This window comes from Sceloporus occidentalis, unplaced genomic scaffold, assembly GCF_023333645.1.
Source record: "Sceloporus occidentalis isolate IW3139 unplaced genomic scaffold, rSceOcc1.0.p SCAF_83, whole genome shotgun sequence".
Classification (NCBI taxonomy): domain Eukaryota; kingdom Metazoa; phylum Chordata; class Lepidosauria; order Squamata; family Phrynosomatidae; genus Sceloporus; species Sceloporus occidentalis.
Genome location: NW_028317063.1, coordinates 936,398 through 955,029, shown reverse-complemented (window position 1 = coordinate 955,029; position 18,632 = coordinate 936,398). Strand labels below are relative to the sequence as shown.

Below are 18,632 nucleotides of genomic sequence, written 5' to 3'. Positions count from 1 at the left end.
GGGGTCTTTTTTTGCCGTCAAATTCAATTTTTCTACGGCTGTCTCTGTAATGTTACTGTAACCGTAACATTTTGTACAAGTTTTATACAAGACTTTATAAACTTTATTTGCTGGTACGTTACGATTTCACGAACATCGGAAAGAATACCTTTTATTGGTGACTTGTCCAGCGTTGCTCTTCATACAGAATACGCTACGGATCTGTACTCCTAACCCGCAGAGAGCTTCAATGTTTGAGGTGACATTTAATGACGAAGCTGTTGTATCTACTCCACATGAACTCCACGGCGATGTCTCCCAGTAGAAAACTGAGCAAGGGTGACTATTACACAAACGATATTCATATAGTGCTTGACTAGAAGGACAGGATTTCCCACCTGAAGACAATACGAAGCTCAGTGAGTGTTAGAATGTTCTTTGTTATACAATTAACAAGCTAAGGTAGCCAAATCCTCTCGCTGAAGATCTAAACACCAACTTCAGTGATCTAAGAACATCAAGGAATACGATTATAAATCATATAAACCTCAACTTACTAATGCCGGACTAGTCTAGAGTAACAAATACTTCTTACATAATGCTGAACTTCATAAATGTCAAGTAGGTGGTGAATGTTCATGTCATCTCATTATTTATAAAGGACCAGCTTGGCCCTTGTTAGAGGAGAAAGTCGCTGGCGTCTCTTTCTAGAGAGTCTTATTTGAGCTCCACTGGGAGCTCCATGATTTGACCCTTTGGCAGGCAGTGAAATCCCCAAACTTTTAATGATTTTGGAACCCCAGTTCCAAAAAAACACTGGGCAATCTTGCTTGGGGCAGAGGAGCAGTAACTGCAATGGAATTATAAGGTAGGGTAAAGATGATTAACCTGGAATAAGAGAGAAGGAAAAGGGCATCTGAACTCTTAAAATATGTGAAAATCCTTTATATTTATGCAATATTTGTTCAACAAACAAGTTCTTTAACTCCTAGCCTCCAACTGCGTGATTACGAATGACCCAGAACAATGCTAACGTCTGCTCGATAAGAAACATTTATAAGATGTAAACTGCTTTAATCATATGTGTGCCAGGAGATGTATTCAATGCAAAATCAGTGGCCATTTTATTTCCATATAGTAGCTTTTGCGACTAACCAAAGAACTCTTGGAGAAACAACTTGATACCGGAGGACAAATTGTACTTTCTCTGCGGAGGGGTTGTTGTTGTGAATAAATACAGTATTTATAGAATTTTGGAATGACTTACCTTCACCAGGATATGCAAGAATCGACCTGACTCTGCTTTGTTTGCCTTCTGCGTTTTTAGTAGAGCACGAACGGGAACATTGTGACCAGCGTGACCACTCGCTAATCACACAATCCAGGCCGCAAGGGACTTTGCAAACTAACTGCACGGGGGGCTCATCAACACACAGCTTGTCGGAGACGGCGTGCCCTGGAAAACAAACACAAGGACACCACAGAGTCAGGGGTCCAGGTACAAGGACGAGAGAACAGAATACCAAGAATGCCGCTGGATATATTCGCAGGACAACTCTCTACGTTGATGGGCACTCTTATGTTTATACCTGAATACCCACTGGACTAGTTGGCTATGCTAAAATAATTGACAAATGGTGTTCGTCCAGAAAAAAAAAAAAAAATACATAAAAAGAACAGCTATATTGACTCTCAATGTGTTGGGTAAGAAGGATCTGCGTACCTCGTTATTAACCTCCTACTGTCTAATAATGCATTTATAAAAGGAGTCAGCATGCCTTGGGTGGCATAAGAAGAGCCCTCATATGGTGCTGTCTGCAAGGCAGGTTCAGATTTAGGCTCCTTTGCAGGATTTGGTCAAAAGTGGCATTTTCTATCTTTTTAAATTTCACCCCCTTTCACTTGAACGTTCTTTGCCAAAGTGCCGGGAAACATCTAATACCTGCCGGCCGATGACGTTCTGATGTAACCGGTCACCGAAGCTCAGTATTTCCCACTGGAGCGGAAAGAGCTACTTTCTCCCATTTTTAGAATATGGGCAGAGGTTTTCCCCCCACCTCACCTCTTATAATCCTTCTGTATGCACAAGAACACATATTAAGTACACAATAGTTCCTGCATCCAACCATTCTCACACCCCGGCCAACCCAGCACCAATAAAACATTATTCACAGAATAGGAATAGGTAGATTCCGCCGATGTCCTTGGGCAACAGGATGATCAAACACGTCATCGGCTTCGTGGAATATGGGAATGATGAGTGTCCAACATCTATAATTCTGTAATGGTTCATTGCAAAGCCCGCAGCATTCCTACGCATGAGCGAAGACCACCTCAACGGACATTATCTCCCAACAACAAAAAAACTAAAATAAAGCATAGACAGCCTGGACATAACCTGTACCTGCTCTTTTAATACACACCTTTATTTAGCCAGAACTCAGTCATTTTTGACAAAAGTCAGTAATCTGTGATTTTTCGAATGGTTTTCTTTGTTTCCAGGCTCTCGACTTAACAAAACACGAATAAAAGGGTATTTTCTGTGATTGCCAAATTAATTTAGTCTCCGAGCTCCAAGAAAGAAAGTCTGCAGTCTAGCTCAAAAGGCATTTTTAACAATCTTTTTTTTCCCCATAGATAACATTATATATTCTGGAATTTAAGGTTAAAATAAACTCATGAGTCATATTTTTTTTCATTGTAAATATATTTTTTTGTTAGAATAGCTTCAAGGTAAAATACAGAACACCATGTTGTGCATAACAATACGTGAATTGTCCGCAGAATTACATTTTTTTTTTTTCTGCCCTTGCAATATTTGGAGTTTAGGAAAAATTATATTATGATGCGTTATGACACCAAATAAAAGATTCCACTTCAGACAAAAATCTTTTCCATGGAAAAGTCAAATTCAATGGAAAATAATGCAAATAATTGAAATTAGCTGAATTAAAAATGTCCTCAACATCTCACATCTTATATGGCGTAATGGGAACGTTCTAGGTGTTCTTGGAGTCTGGGGATGAAGCTCACGTTCCCCGAGGCTCCAAGCCAGGCTCTCTCGTAGGTTTCATGAAAAAATCATGCATAAAATAGTAACATGTATTTATTTCTGCTTCCACGGGTATGGTCATGTGAAGATCGCGCATGTATAACAACATATATTTAATACCAGACTATTCATGGGATCAGCTTTTAGGAAATGGGAAAAGTGTTCCAAGTATTAAACCCATTGATTTATACTAATATTAAAAATCTAGTTTTATCTCATTTTGTTCCAATAAACTCCCTTTTTCGGCAGACCTGGAGGCGGCCATTGCTGTCAGTCATGTGATATTTTGGGTGACTTTCCCGGCTCAACCACCGAACTGAGCTGATGCTTTATGGCGATGCTAAAGAAATCCGATCCACCATAGACTTTCATTAGTCAGAGTGTCTAACTGGGTAATTAAGACTGAGCCATTCTATTGTTTCCCACAGGCAGTATGATAAGGAGTCGGGGGGTTTGTCTAGTAGATTGGGGGTCAGATAATAGAGCGATAACTCTTACGAATGGCTGATATGCTGCTGCCTGAAAACATTAATATAATATTAATATATATATATATATATATATAATATTTTATATTAATAATAATACCAGTATATATATATATAAAATATTTTTGGTATAGGTTCCCATATAAAGTGCTAATGTACCAAGAACACTATTTCATTACATTAATGTACAAAAATCAAGAAAAAATTTGAGTTTTGAAAATATATTATGTCATATCTTCTCTAACACTGCACCGTTCTCAGACTGGGTATATATATATATATATATATATATATATATTATATATATGAAAAGCTGACCTTGTCTTTCAATAAAACTCATTTTAAGATCACTTAATGAGACTAGAAAAATAGGTAATATTACTTAATTAGGCATAATTCTCTTTCATTCTTTGAGTCTTCCCTAACACAAAGCTGTGATCTACGTATCTTTGATCTTTAAAGAAATTCGCTGCGCGTCCTTCAATGAAAAGAAATGGGGGGGGGGAGATTTTTTTTTTAATCTTATTTATATTTCTACAGCTGTGGGTTTGTTTATCACATTCATAGCCAGAGAAGATAAAATAATGAAGGACACCTTAATTATACCTCAATTTCCTTAATTACTATACTGTAAACAGTAAAATCCTTGCCGGTACTTCTGCAGAAAACGAAATAGCGTTTAGAATACCGGATTAGTGAATAGGTGATTTTCTCAGCGTGACTTATATAGCATGTATTGAAGGAACGCATGAAAACCTGTGATGTCTCGTCTAGTAGAAATTCACAAAGCAAAAGAGGCAGGTTCTTTCTCCGGCTGGTTAGTGGGTGCTTATTATTGCTATGGAACAATACGGTACATAAATATAGGATATGTAGCAAAATGAATGATATCTTACCATCAGCCTCAAAGCGAGCCACTCGACGCGATTATCAGCTGCGGGAAGGAAAGCTAATTGTTTACCTGATGTGCTTTTTTTCATAGCATGCTTCTTAAGGAAAAATAACGAAACCTGGGTCCCAAAGGGTTAATTGCCATAGAAGGTTATATATATATATATATATATATATATATATATATATATATATATATATACGCTCCTAGTACTTACATTAAAATTGTCAAGTGTTAAAAAAAAAGATCTATGGAAAGTCTATGGAGGAACGGACTTCATTAGCATTGCCATAAAGCATCAGCTCAGTGTGGTGATTGAGCCGGGAAAGTCACATGACTGACAGCAATGGCATATTACTGTATATTATGCAGGATATAAGTATGATTTCAAAACATTAATAATCTTTTTTGTAAATTGCATTTTCTCACTGCCCATGCATGGCTCAATAAACAGATATAAGGGCAGTGTTGGGGCTAACAAGGGGGGCACTTGCCCCTAGGGCAACTAACATGAGGCTCTTCCAAAATTCAGTTGGATTTCCACTTAAAGCCATTTGGGTGTCTAAAGTTTTGTACCCTGGCTGTATCTTTTGGTCCATGTTATAGAGGATTGGGAGATCCGCATTGAACTGATTTTGTGGGGTATAGAAATTCTAAAACTAAGCATACAAAATAAATGGGGGGAAAAAGCAAAATAGGTATAGATTTTTCTTTTTTTTAATAAATTAAAACACTTTTCATTTGCAAAACAATATAATAAATGATACATGGTTTACATTCACTTCTGATCAGCTTCATAATGTCTTTAAATGAACCGGAATTCATTCCAGCTTCTTAGCTACAAACTAACAAAACAGGATTTTGAGAACAATCTAGCTATTTTTTCTTGTTTTTGAATATTGAGACTTGTTTAACTTTAGAGCGCATTGTCTGTCAGCCGAGGGATGTATGTTAATTAACCTAATGTGTTTGTAGCAGAAGGAGTCATAATTCCAATGAGGCTAAAAATCTGATCATTTAAATTAGATATGGAAAGGGTAGAATGCACAGGTTAAAGAGATCATCTCTCCTGGCAAATACTGTGTTTACACGATAAAAGCCCAAGTCTTCATTTAACCATTTTCAGCTACGATTTAAAATGAGTTTGGCCTTCAAAGAAACGCGTGGTCGCCTTTGGAGCCGTAATAACAGCTACGTTACACGATCTGGAACCAAGCCTTTCAATCGCTCTGCATTTTTTTCTTGTTGTTTTCGTTCTTTCTCCTTTTTTTCAAATGTGTTAATCAACTGAAACTCAATAAAGTTGAGTCCTACTTATCGTCTTTTGTCTGCGTTCTCCTTAATAAAATCTACATCTTTATGGCTTTCCTTTTGGAGACCCCATTCAGTGTGGTCGGGAAGATGATGGGGTCACATACATCATGTAGAGATGTTCACGATAACAAAAGTACCTGAAACTAAACCCAAGAAAACCACCTCTGTGGTCAATCCCAACCTCCCAAATATTGCTATGCTCATTATATTATATTTATACCATTACAAAATAAATATCTCCTCCATATCTGACTGATCCGCCCATGTGGATGACCCAAATTCTAACGTAAATGTCCATTGTACAAGAGAACGTCCATTTTACATTTTAGCCTCGATGGTAAGGCTGATATCTCTTTAGACTAAGCTTTTTAGACTGTTTTTAGACTAATTCTGAGGACTACATTTACATAATTATACATGGACTTTAAACATAGTCAGCAACATTCTATCCGTGCTTCCCAGAATGCAGCATAGATACATCGATGACGTCTAAAGGTGTGTCACACTCTACATGTTGGACAGTTTTCAAATATGTTAAAAAAAATCTTTTTTGCATTATTTATGTATAATTTAAGGATGATACTCAACAGAATACATCGGATGGTGGGGGTTTCTATAATGAAGGTGGAGGATACAATTTATGAGATTTAAAGCAAAAGGCAGATACTTTTGAAACTTTTAAGGATACAAGATGACTTCATACAACAGATAACTTCCATATCTAACTGAATTAATGTATTTCAGTGTTCTAGCTATTTTAATTTGCATTGGAGCCTCAATAGTTTTCATAAAAATGTTATTGTAATTGCAACTATTGTGTTTCATAATTACCTTGAACTAGAACATAACATAAAGTCATCTCTATACAACTCTAAATGGAGGCTCAAGGTTCTGGATCTGCCAAAGCGGTTGGAAAGATTAATTGAACAATAGCTGACATTGTTATCATGCGTATTTAAGACTCTAATGTACAAACAGCCTCAGGAGATCACATATTTTATACTGATGAAGACATAAATTTCTCCATGCATAGTGATAAAAAAGCAATGCTATCAACCATCAAACAACAAAGACATTACCACGGCCTTGTATTCATATCAATGTCCCTGCAGAGTGAAAATTCATTCAAACAATACATTCACCATTTATGAAAACCTGCTTAAACCTAAGTAAATGAAGTAAAATTTGAGGTCACATTGAGCCGGTGCTCTTCACCATCTCTGTAAAAAGTTTTGCATAGTATCCTCCTCCGCACTTTTGCACCGGGGCCCAGGATTTAATTGAACAAAAAAAAAAAAAAACGCTTGTCTACTTGAGACAAAGAATGTCACATAAAGGACATTTTTGGAGAAAGGACTTCATTGGGTGGAATAATCATGTAGATCCCGAGAAGTTAAGAAGGCTGCTCATATGATATGCACATAAGGATCATTCTAGCCAGTAACAATGTAACAAAGGTTTGTTAAGGTATTTAAAAGTAAAATGTGACAGATACACTTAATTTTATACTTGATACCTCAATAACTCAATGTTCCTGGATACTTCTTTATCCAAATAGTGAAGACTTACCATTCTCATCCTGGCAGGTGGTGTTGACCTGGTATCTACCATGTCCACATTCTCCATTCTCTGGAACACATTGTAAGTCTCCAGACACTGCCCATTTATAACAAACCGGATTATCACATGGGATCGACTCCACTAAATGGGGACAATTTCCACCAGGGCCCGTGGAGTCAACAATAATATGCCTTCTCCTCAATTTAACACCTGGGAAATAAAAATTCTAATTAATCCAGAAGTCGAAACGTTTTGAAGGCATCTCACTTTGTTTCATCCATATACAATTGACCAATCTTATCTACTCCTTTTCCAAAATGCTCACATTTATTTTTAGATATACTTTATATTTCAGAGTTTCTGGGAATTGACTAGTTTTATTGTAATTTTCTAGAAAATCTATATATATGAAATGTGAAGTAATAATTCTTCATTGCAGTAGTTACTTTGTATATATAGTGCCACATTTTGATAGAACTGGAGTTCTACACATCATGCCCTTTTAATTGTGATCTATGCTGTCTTTAATATACTTAAATATTTTATGACCCATTCATTCTTTATTCCTCTTCAAGTTTCACATTTAAAATTGTTATGTCTACCCTGTTACATCTTATTGTTTAGAACATTGAGTATACAGTATGCGCTCCAATCAGTCCTAATATTTCTAATATTAAATACATACAATGAAAATAGCCAATAGTATAGCTTTATGTGCTTTTTTTCCCAATATTAACCGTTTTCAATAAGTTTTATAGGAGGTTACCTTTTCTCCCCTGGTGATCCAGGCAGTTTTCGTAAACGCATTGTCCCCATTCAGACCAAGCAGAGAGCAAACAATCCATCGAACAAGCGATGCTGCATAGCTGGGAAGTGGAAGGTCTGGGTTCCACGCAGAATTTCCGATCAACAGGCCTAAAGACTAATTAAACATAATGTGTTTAGTGGCTGCTCCATCCCAACCAATCACACTTTTACGTTTTACCTATTGTGCAATACACCCTGACTCCCTATAGATTGCAAGCTCCTTTGACGAGGGCCCTCCTCACCTGTTGTTTCTGTAAATTAAATTGTTATGTTACATACTATTTGTTATCTCCTGTGTACCCATTGTACAGCGCTACGGAACTTGATGGTGCTATATGAATATGAATAAATAATAATAATAATGTTACATTTGAAGTATTGCTTTCTTTGTAAATATGGTGTATTCTCTCACGGAAAGACTCAAACCAGTCCTAGGTCTCCTCTTAGATTTAAGAGCCCTATGCCTATCCCATGCATGTTTAAACTCAATGTATATGACTATATGACTATGGCCAGTTGGCTAGCAGAAGGCAAAGATTCATTTATTTTCTCTACATAACTTAGCAGCGCGCTTTAAGCTAAATACGCAGGAGCAGGTGGACAGAACGCGTTATGTAGTAACACTGTTACAGAATTATTTATGGGCGAAAATTACAGAATAATAGAACCAGCCTTCAGCCCCGGAGACTTGGCATAAGATCTATAATTGGTTCTAATTAATATAATTTGGCAGAATGCTGTCCTGTTGCATGGAACATTATTCACGCGATCACAATATGATAGAATTCATCACTGGCTAGATCTTAAGTAAAGATTGAATTAAAATAACAAGCTATTTTAGGAAGCGTCGTAAGCTGGTTAGATAAGTTGTGTCTACCTGGGAGGTAGGGAGAGAAGATTGGCCCCAAATTTCTCAAAAACCTCCTGAAAAACCCTTTTCCTGATAGTTTACAGGATTAAGAAGATCTGTTGCTGGATTCGCACAGGTATAGACTGCCAGGTTATGATGACCTAATTAAGAGAACTTGGTCTACAATTTTTTTTAAAGTTACTTTACTAGGAATTAAAAAATAATTGGAGAACCCCTTTAAGACCTTTGCAGATGACATACAGCTGCTATGCCCTCAGCCTTGCACACCCTCCAATGTAAAGAACTTGCATGCTTGTCCACCTGGAAAGTTCACCACTAGTCACCTATATCTCCTCTGCAACAGGGTCAGGTTGGAGATGAGCAGGACTGGATCCCAAGACTGAATGGGCAAAGACACAGGTGGAATGATGGGAATGCTCTGAAGATTTGTTTTTTTGGTGGGTAAGCTATGGTAGCCTTTTGGTTCCCCCCTCACTGGAAGACCCCAGAAAGATCAAGAAGATCAGTCCCTCTTGTAGGTCTTCAGGCCAAGGAGGGACAGAAGGGAGTTGCATGTTGCCTTGGAGAGTGCCGCTTATGAAGAATAGGGGGTCTAGTTTCCACTGCAGCCCTTACTTGGACACTTTGGCACCTTCTTTCACTGTATCGCAAAGCAATGAACTGAAATTATAGCATCACTAGAAGGTCTACAAGTATTTAGGGGGCCTGCTCTGTTGTGAAGAACGTTCTGAAATATGGACCTGTTTCAATGGCAAATATCTTTATTTCTCTATATATTTGCCATCAGTGTGTTGCGTATCTACTTAATCTTTACTGTAGTACAGCTTTCACGCTAATTCGGATAAACAGCGTTGGTTCCATGATGTATTGACAATTTACAAACATTCGAACCCAATTATTTTCCTTCTTTTTAAATAAACAAGGCAGATTTCCACAAATAATGTTATTCACGTCACAACGGATGCCTCCACCGGGGAGGTTTAGATAAAGATAGAACAGATCATACTCTTTACTGTGTCAACACAATCTCTCTGCAGAGAAGGCCAACCGATTGTCGCTGAATGAGGGAGAGAAAATGATTGATTTTTAAAGTACTTACGGTAACTCTTTATGCCGCAAAGGAATTGTCAAAGCATGAGTATTGAGAGGTGTGCGCTTTGCATACGGGAGAGACTTATTATATCTTTTATAGGTCGGCATGTCAACATCTAAAAATATTTTTGTTTCAAGCTTTTATTTTTTTTTATTTTTTTTTAAATTGTAAAAAATAATAATATTTTCGAGTATATCCAGTGTATTATAACCATTTGTAGACCAATAGGTATACTTAGCATTTATAGTACAGACTGCAATTAAGTTTTACAACCCGATGGGCCAGCCAAGGGGGGAGGGGTTCTGATCAGCTCAATGGGACTGTCCCACGGAAAACAGGATTACCGGGAGGTATGCAATTAGATAATATATTCACTGAGTATGTTAAAATACATTTTTCTATTTTCTTTGTGATTTTAGATTTTGAGTTCAGCCAGTGATAGAAAATGTGATAAACTAACATTCACGTGGGTTATTATAATTTGTATTTTTTTATAAAAAATGTATTCATTATTGATAATGAATATAATAATAATTTTAATAATAATAATTATTATAAATAAATATTATTAATTAATACAATAATATAAGTGTATTCATTATTCATATTTTGTATTATTATTATTATTATTATTATTATTATCATCATTAATATTATTATTATTATTATTATTATTATTATTATTTATTTTTCCTTGGTGCTCTACAATGGATATCACATCTGTGTTTTCCAACATTGTCTCTATTGTCTTGCATGCTTGTTACAAGGCTTTACTATCTCTTTAAAGGAGGACATATTTAAAATACTTCTATGTATTCCTCTAGCAGTTTATAATTTAGACTCTAGAATTTGCCAATCTGTTTTTCTTGTATTTCAGTAACAATATAAGCATGACTGGGAACACAGAAATTTGAATATTCTACGCTCCATAGTAAGAAGGTCAATATACGCCAGCGCTAACGTATTCATGTATGTAAATGTAATGCAATCTTCCAGGTAGCAGAAACCAACTCGCAGTTAGCAATGTGGATTCTTAGCAAATATTTGAACCATGTGATGTTCCTGTCTAAGCAAAAGAAAATCACACGCAATTTCCCAAATGCCGTCTGTATATGACAGTAATTACGGGGAGTCGGGGGGGGCTCGTTTCTAACAGTACTGCTTACAATTAAAGGCTTTGAGAGTCAGCTTTGAGGATCACAAGGGGGGGGGGCTTGAAATGAGACGCACCCAGGTCGCTTCCACCTTAACTTTAACCCTTTTGATCTGCCCCAAGTGCATTGATGCACAGTGGTTTTTAAACGTTATTACTGTCCTGCTTGGTAAGGGTTAAAAGCTAAAAGTAAAACTTTTTCTTGACTTTTTGGTCTAGAAACTGAACAAACTGCTGTTAACCTCATCTATCCCACAGCAGAGGCTATAAGAGGACGGTATGATCTGCACAAGGCTACCCAAAGAGTTAAATTGTTTTTAACCCTTCGTCTCACTTTGGCACGTGATTTGTTGCATGCGTACCCTGAGGTTATTCTTCAAAATGTGTAATCTAAGGGAGGTAATGGTGGGCTTTGTGCCTCCAACAGGTTTTGTGACCTCCTACGACTGCGGTGGGCATATAAAGAGCATGAGAGGGGAGAGGCACGGATGATCTCCATTAAGGGTATTTTATTAACCCTACTGCACACAGGGGGGGGAGATGGGGGGCACTCAACACCCCCCCTTGATTCAAAGGGACTCCTGATGACCCCTTTTGTTATTAAAGTTTAAAGCCAAGGACGTCAACTCCCAAGCAATGAGCATTAGTGAAAATACAAGTTTCTTTGTAAGGATTAGCTTCCATTGCTTGAAACGTTATCGTCATCAATTATTTTTGAGACCGGTTTCAACGAGCTTTGCCTTCCCATTTTCCCTCTCGTTACAGTAGACGTAAATCAATTATACAGCGCAGATATTTTAAAGAAAGCTATTTATTATGCATTCGAAAGGCTGTAAGTTTATAGCTGGCAGTTAGAAGCTACAGCAACTTAAATATATTCACTTTGTATCCGCAGAGAAATGTAGCTGTTACATATTTACTTTCCGAATTAAAACCTGCTCCCAAAATGCCGGCATTGTCAATACTTAGCGCCTAAGTGAAAAAAATGGTGACATTTCTATTGATTTTATAAAAGCGCGATGCTAATTGATTTAAAGCACCAGGGTGAGGGGAAAAAATAAGAATGGCGCCAATATACAGTATGACATCACATCTATGACAGGACACTTTACCAGCCTAGGCTGACTCGGCCTAGGGCGGCAGGTCCAGAGATCCTCACAGAATTAGTTACTGATCGCTGATGACATCATATTCAGGCTCATTTAGTCATGAATAGTGAGAACCAATCAAGCAATGAGGGAAATCTATAATAATAATAATATGAATAAAGAATACAATTATGATTATTATTATGGTAGAGAGCCAGGCTTAGTCCTCTTCGGTATTCAGGCCAAAGTCAACATAATCCAAACTGTCCAATAACAGATCATACAATTTTTTAAGTAAAATCTAAATTAAAAATGTATTATAAAGCCAGTTTACCTTCCTCTCTTCCATTTTCTTCAATAATCTGAGCACAAAATACTTCACGGGTCTGAGTGCCTCCTCCACAAAGAGCCGCGTTTTCCACGCCGTGAGTATCAGAGACGACAGACACTCGGCATTCTCTCCACTCGGAGGTCTTCCAAAAGAACCTTATAAAAGGAAGGTAGAATGTGCATAACAATCCATAAATATCAATATGGTTCATATTTATAATATGCGCGCATGTTATTTACTGGCTGACAACGTTATCTTTAGGTTTGGCGGTGAGTTTTATATAAACAACATCTCTTTGGGATGTCAAAGAAAAGTCAAGCAAGTAAATAATGTTCTCGGGAGTATGGTTTAAGATATGCAGAATAGATGAGTTGCAGTTGGCGGTACGTTTCATGCCAGTAAAAATGTCTCAATGGAGTATTTTCCTACTTTTAAAATGTTCTGCCCAATTTCAGTTGCTATCTACAGATTATTGACAACCTATTTTCTATCTACAAACGGAATGTAATGGAACCTAGGGTGGCGTTGTTGATACTAGAAGGGGAGTGAATGCACCCGCCATGCATCAACCTAACCGAGAACTCTCTGGCTTTGTCCTGGAGTCTCCGGGTGAAGACCTGCTTCCCTGGATCTCCGGATAAGATTCTTCTTTCTCCAGACAGAGGGGAGGTCTGTGGCCACATCCACTCCCCGCCCACATTCTGCCTACTCCCTGCCCAGTTCCCTCCCACCAAGTGCCACCTCTTTATTAAGCCACTCCCACAGAAGAGAAAGAGCTCCGGGTAGAGAAGTCCCCAGGTATATCAGAGTTCCAGAAATCATCTGCCATACCCGACATTTCCAGAGAGTTCCAGAAAACTCACTGCTTAATAATTTATCTCAAATGGTCAACGTTTTTGAACTTTCTTTAAAAAAAAATAAAAAAAAAATTGATCAACTTTGATAAATTTTTGTTAAATTTTATGGGTTTTATGCTTTATTTTACTGTACCGGTATTTTATGTGCTAAGTTTTGCAGACATTATTTTATTTTATTGGCCAATTTTCATCGCATATTTTCTTACAGATTATGTGATTTTCTTTTAAGAAATAAGAGAGCACATGAATAGATTAATCAAACTGCAATAAAATACAAGTTAACACGGCACAAGATAATTATCTTTATTGTTAGATATTATTCCCGGATTCATCGTATTCTTATATTCCATAATGCAGAATTTTCTAATATGCATTAATATGACAATGTCACATTTTGTTGCACATTTGTCATTTTCCAATAAATGCTGAGAAATCTTTGTGTCCGTCATAAATAAGAAATTAAGCTATAACAATATATATACTCGAAAACATGTTTTTGAAAATAGTGAAAAAGAAAAATTAATGGTATGAAAAAAAACAATAAAATGGCAATTTACTTGAAACATAAGATATGAAAATATGTTTATTTTTCATTTTTCAAAAGGAAACTGGAGGTTTCAGCGTCCATAAATGTATTGTTTTGTAAACTACTTTTTATTTGCATTTTTCAAGCGTAAAAGTTTTAGAAATATTTGGTTTGAAATTGAAAGATTATGTTTCATGAGATCTGTGTCACGTACCGCGTAGCAGAAGAGATGCTGTTGCGGGATAGGACAGTGAAAACCCGTCGGCCCAGAAGAGTTCTTCACCCTCCTACCCTACTCTTCGTTCCCCTTCAGGTTGAGCCTTTTGGGTTTAAGTGGCCGTGGGACTTTTTGATGATTTTCCAAGATAGGGGACTAACGCCAACGCTGGACCCACAGATGGACCAAAATAGGTCCTAAGCTGGGATCCCGTGTCCAGGGAAGCCGTGCGACAAGCTGGGGTCAGGAACCAGAGTTCGGAATAGTTGAGTAACAAGACAAGGTCAGGAAGCCATAATTCAGGATAGTCAGGGTCAAGCGGGGTCAAACACAAGAGCAAAGTAGCAGCAGACTAAGACAGAATACATTGTAGTGAACATAGGTAAGACCGTCGGAGGACAAGGTGTAGCGGCTCTCTGATGGCTTTTATGAAAACAGGGAAATTCAAAATGGAGGGATGTCACTCCATTAACATCGCACCATGGTGGCCATTTTGTGTGTGGCACGGCTGCGTGTGACATCGTGGGACACTGCCGGCTGGATGCCCCCCCAACTTAAAACAGATGCCATTTTGGAGTCAAGAAGGAATTGTTCCACTTTTTTTGGAAATCTTTAATGTGAGGTTTTTTCTTCTTCTGGATCAACAGCGAGGTTGGACTTCATGGACGCGTTGGACGTGGTTGCAGCTGGCACTTTTTAAAAATGTCTGTCTGGTCTTCTCTGGCCCTATATTTGTATGATTTCGTTACGCTGCACTCGTATAGAATCTACACCATGATAAAGTAGCGTCATTCTATATCACGTTAATCATATGGCAGATGACTGGCACTGAAGGTGTTAACATCATGCAGAAATTACTGACTCCCGACACAAAGCAGATTCCGTGCTTCTTTCTCCATTAAAAAAGCTTGTTTCAGGAGAGAAAACATTTTGCAAAATCGTAATAGTAATGGGCTTTTAATTAGGCAAAAACATGCGCTCTCAAGGTCTGCCTAATTATTACCAAATGAAAACACATCGACACAGACAAGAGTCACGCACCCAGATATTTCTAAATATTTAGCGAAAAAGCACAAGAAGTATGCGCAGTCTGGCTCTTTGTAAAATAGTAAATGGGTGCCAATGTGATGCTAAAAAGCAGATTGCAGTGATTTAAAGATAGACAGATAGACAGATAGACAGACAGACAGACAGATAGATAGATATTTGGATTAATATTATTAAATAAAAATAAACGGATAGGATATTGGAGGGATAAGTAAGGCTAATTTGATGTATATATATATATTCAATATCATTCAAAAGTTTGGGGTCACTTAGAAACTTTTTTTTTTTTAAATGCTAATTTTGCCCATTAAAATAACATAAAATGGTTCAGAAATCCAGAGCAGACGGGGTTAATGTTGTAAATGACTATTGTAGCGGGAAACTGCAGATTTTTAATGGAATCTCTTCGTACAGAGGCCCTTTATCACTCCCATCATTCCTGTGTTCCAATGGCCCTTTATCACTCCCATCACTCCTGGGTTCCAATGGCCCTTTATCACTCCCATCACTCCTGTGTTCCAATGGCCCTTTATCACTCCCATCACTCCTGGGTTCCAATGGCCCTTTATCACTCCCATCACTCCTGGGTTCCAATGGCACGTTGTGTTCGCTGATCCAAGTTTAAGGTTAAAAGGCTCATTGATCGTTAGAAACCCTTTTGCAATTATGTTGCAATTTCCTTGTTTTCCAAACATTTTGTGCTCTAAGAAGAGGATCTTTTTATTTTCGCCATGCTCTTATTTGTCATATGTAGATTTTTTTTATCAGTAGAACCGGAACGCACAAGAGCAGAAAAAGAAGCAGAAAACCATAAACATGCCTTAAAAATTCTTCTTATTTTTGGAGTAATATAGCACCATCATAATGTGTAGCGCTGTACAACGGGATATATTTCCGGACTGCTGGCCCGTAGCAGTAAATGGCGTGTTTTCCGTGCACCCCTCACATTCTGCTTGTAGCTTATTGTAGTTATTAAGTGGCCGGCAGACATCAGACGCGGGGCAATAAGATCTTGAGCGATGTCAGTCGTTGAAGGCTGGTTGCCCATTCAGCGCCTGTCACTTTTGATTGTGTTAATGCGGGATATATCTCAGACATGTCGTGTTACTTGTACTCCGATTAACATTTCGCCTAGAACGTAATTAGAGTGTGCGGCATTGAAGTGTGCAGCCTGCATGCGCAGCAGTTTCTGATGGGGACGCTGTAAAGTCACATGGACCTCTCAACATAAGAGCGTTTGATTGCAGAGTGGGAAGGAAATCACAGCGAGATTAACAGTTTTTCCACTTTTGAACCATTTTTTTTTCTGTCCTCGCCAGAAAGTGCTGTATGAACAAAAAAAAAATCATTTTCCCATTTGTTCTCGCTGCGGATAAACGCTCCATTAAAAAAACAAAACGTGACAATGGCTCGCTATCGTCCTCCGATGCTTGTAGAGTTAAACTGCTATTTACCGAAAGTATTCCGTTTCATAAAGAGCCGGCGTAATCGCTGGGAGTGATTTTTCTACCTCCTTTAGACCAATTTAAAGGGAGAGTTATGGTCATTCTGTTTCCTTCTATAAATAAATAGTTCTTTCACTTAAATGTGAAATGTTCTACATATTGATTAAATGACACCGTTTTAATATTATATTAACCCATTAGTATCGGACCACGATGACGTAACACCAGACTGGCTTACGATTAGTCTATCATTCTGAAGTTCAAAGAAATATATATATATATATATATATATATATATATATATATATATAAAAATCTATATTAAAAAAAAATATATATATATAAATATATATATAAAAAATATATATATATAAAAATCTATATTAAAAAAAAATATATATATATAAATATATATATAAAAAAAATATATATATATAATATATATATATATAAATAAGTATATATATATAACAATCTATATAAAAAAAATATATATACATAAAAAATATATATATATAAAAAAAATATATATAAATATATATATAGATATATATATATATATATATATATATATATATATATATATATATACATAATTTAGAACTCCTTGAAATCCCTTCACTGTATTAGCCCCTACCACCTCTGCTGGGAGGCTGTCCTACTTAAAGGGAGTAAACCTTCCTTACATTACATCTATGTCTCTGACCCACTATTTCACCTTATTTCTTTTACTTTTATCTCTATTTTCCAAACCATAAATGCAAAACAAATAAATATTATAGAGTAAATCACATATCAAAAATATCATTGATAAATAATGCAAACTGGTGAGTAAGGAACGCCGTTGTTGTAGGTGAAGGTTGATTTGCTTTGATTCTATGGTACGGTAAATACGTCCCAGGGATATCACTGTACATTCGTGTCCTCGTCCACAATAGAAACTCATCCTATTGCTTTCACATGGATTGTTTCTAACTCAATGATTCCGCAAATTGTATCACCGCTGGAGGAAACAGAAGAGACTGGAAACGGTGAACCGAGGCGACTAAATGGGAAATTCACCCCAGCGGAGATCTCGATGCCGACTCGGTATCCAGAATAACGCTGGTCACCCACAGAGGTAAGTGCCACGTCGGACAATCTGCCCATCGAATTACTTTCAAACCATTAGGTAACTACAAACATGCGCCAAACCCAACGGTCGTCATCCGAGACTTCACAATGTTACATGTTCCACGATTGATGCCGATACAAAATATCTACAATATATATTATATGAATAGAACCATTATTCTGATGGCAAATTATTTTTCTGGGGGTTTTAACCAAAATCATTTATTAATTTATTTTAACAGTAAAAATGAGTATTTAAGGATCAATGTATTAATATGTATAGAATATTTTGGGTATAAGTCACGTTAATCTTTCAATGCCTAGACATCACTAGCAACGGTCCAGAATGTAGAGTATTAATTAACCGCCTTCAAGAAGCAAAATTGTTAGTTGGGTTTTGAGGAGGAGGTGAAAATGTCAATTCGGCAAAAAAATAAATAAAATATAGTTCGAAAAAGTTCTATTTTACTGTGTTAAATTGTGCCTTTTCTTTGTTTCCATCTCAAGTGGTCTTTAGTATTCTCTACAGGGCATAGGACAGGGGCGTCCAACCTGCGGCCCTCTAGCTGCTGCAGGACTACATCTCCCATAATGCTGGCTGGCTGGGGAGGATGGGAGATGTAGTCCTGCAGCAGCTGGAGGGCCGCAGGTTGGACACCCCTGGCATAGGACATTACAATGCTACTCCAGACAGTATATACCCATTAATGCGTAGGATAACTGTGTGTTCCCTTTAAAGTTTCATGTTGTCCCTTTTTTGGGGGCAAAAGACCCCTATGCACATGTGTGGAAAGTGTTC

The 18,632-nt window shown here is 37.2% G+C and overlaps 1 protein-coding gene across 1 annotated transcript in view; it reads right to left on the bottom strand.

Annotated features, from left to right (window-relative positions):
* The window catches only part of LOC149285171 (thrombospondin type-1 domain-containing protein 7B-like), an 87,950-nt gene that overhangs the window by 64,082 nt on the left and 5,236 nt on the right, over positions 1 to 18,632 (bottom strand). The window contains exons 3-7 of the mRNA XM_089495716.1: positions 12,632 to 12,783; positions 8,052 to 8,207; positions 7,295 to 7,495; positions 1,247 to 1,435; positions 149 to 377 (exon numbers count right to left, since the gene is read on the bottom strand). Coding sequence (XP_089351842.1) covers positions 149 to 377; positions 1,247 to 1,435; positions 7,295 to 7,495; positions 8,052 to 8,207; positions 12,632 to 12,783 — 927 coding nt within the window. The remainder of the gene's footprint in view (positions 1 to 148; positions 378 to 1,246; positions 1,436 to 7,294; positions 7,496 to 8,051; positions 8,208 to 12,631; positions 12,784 to 18,632) is intronic.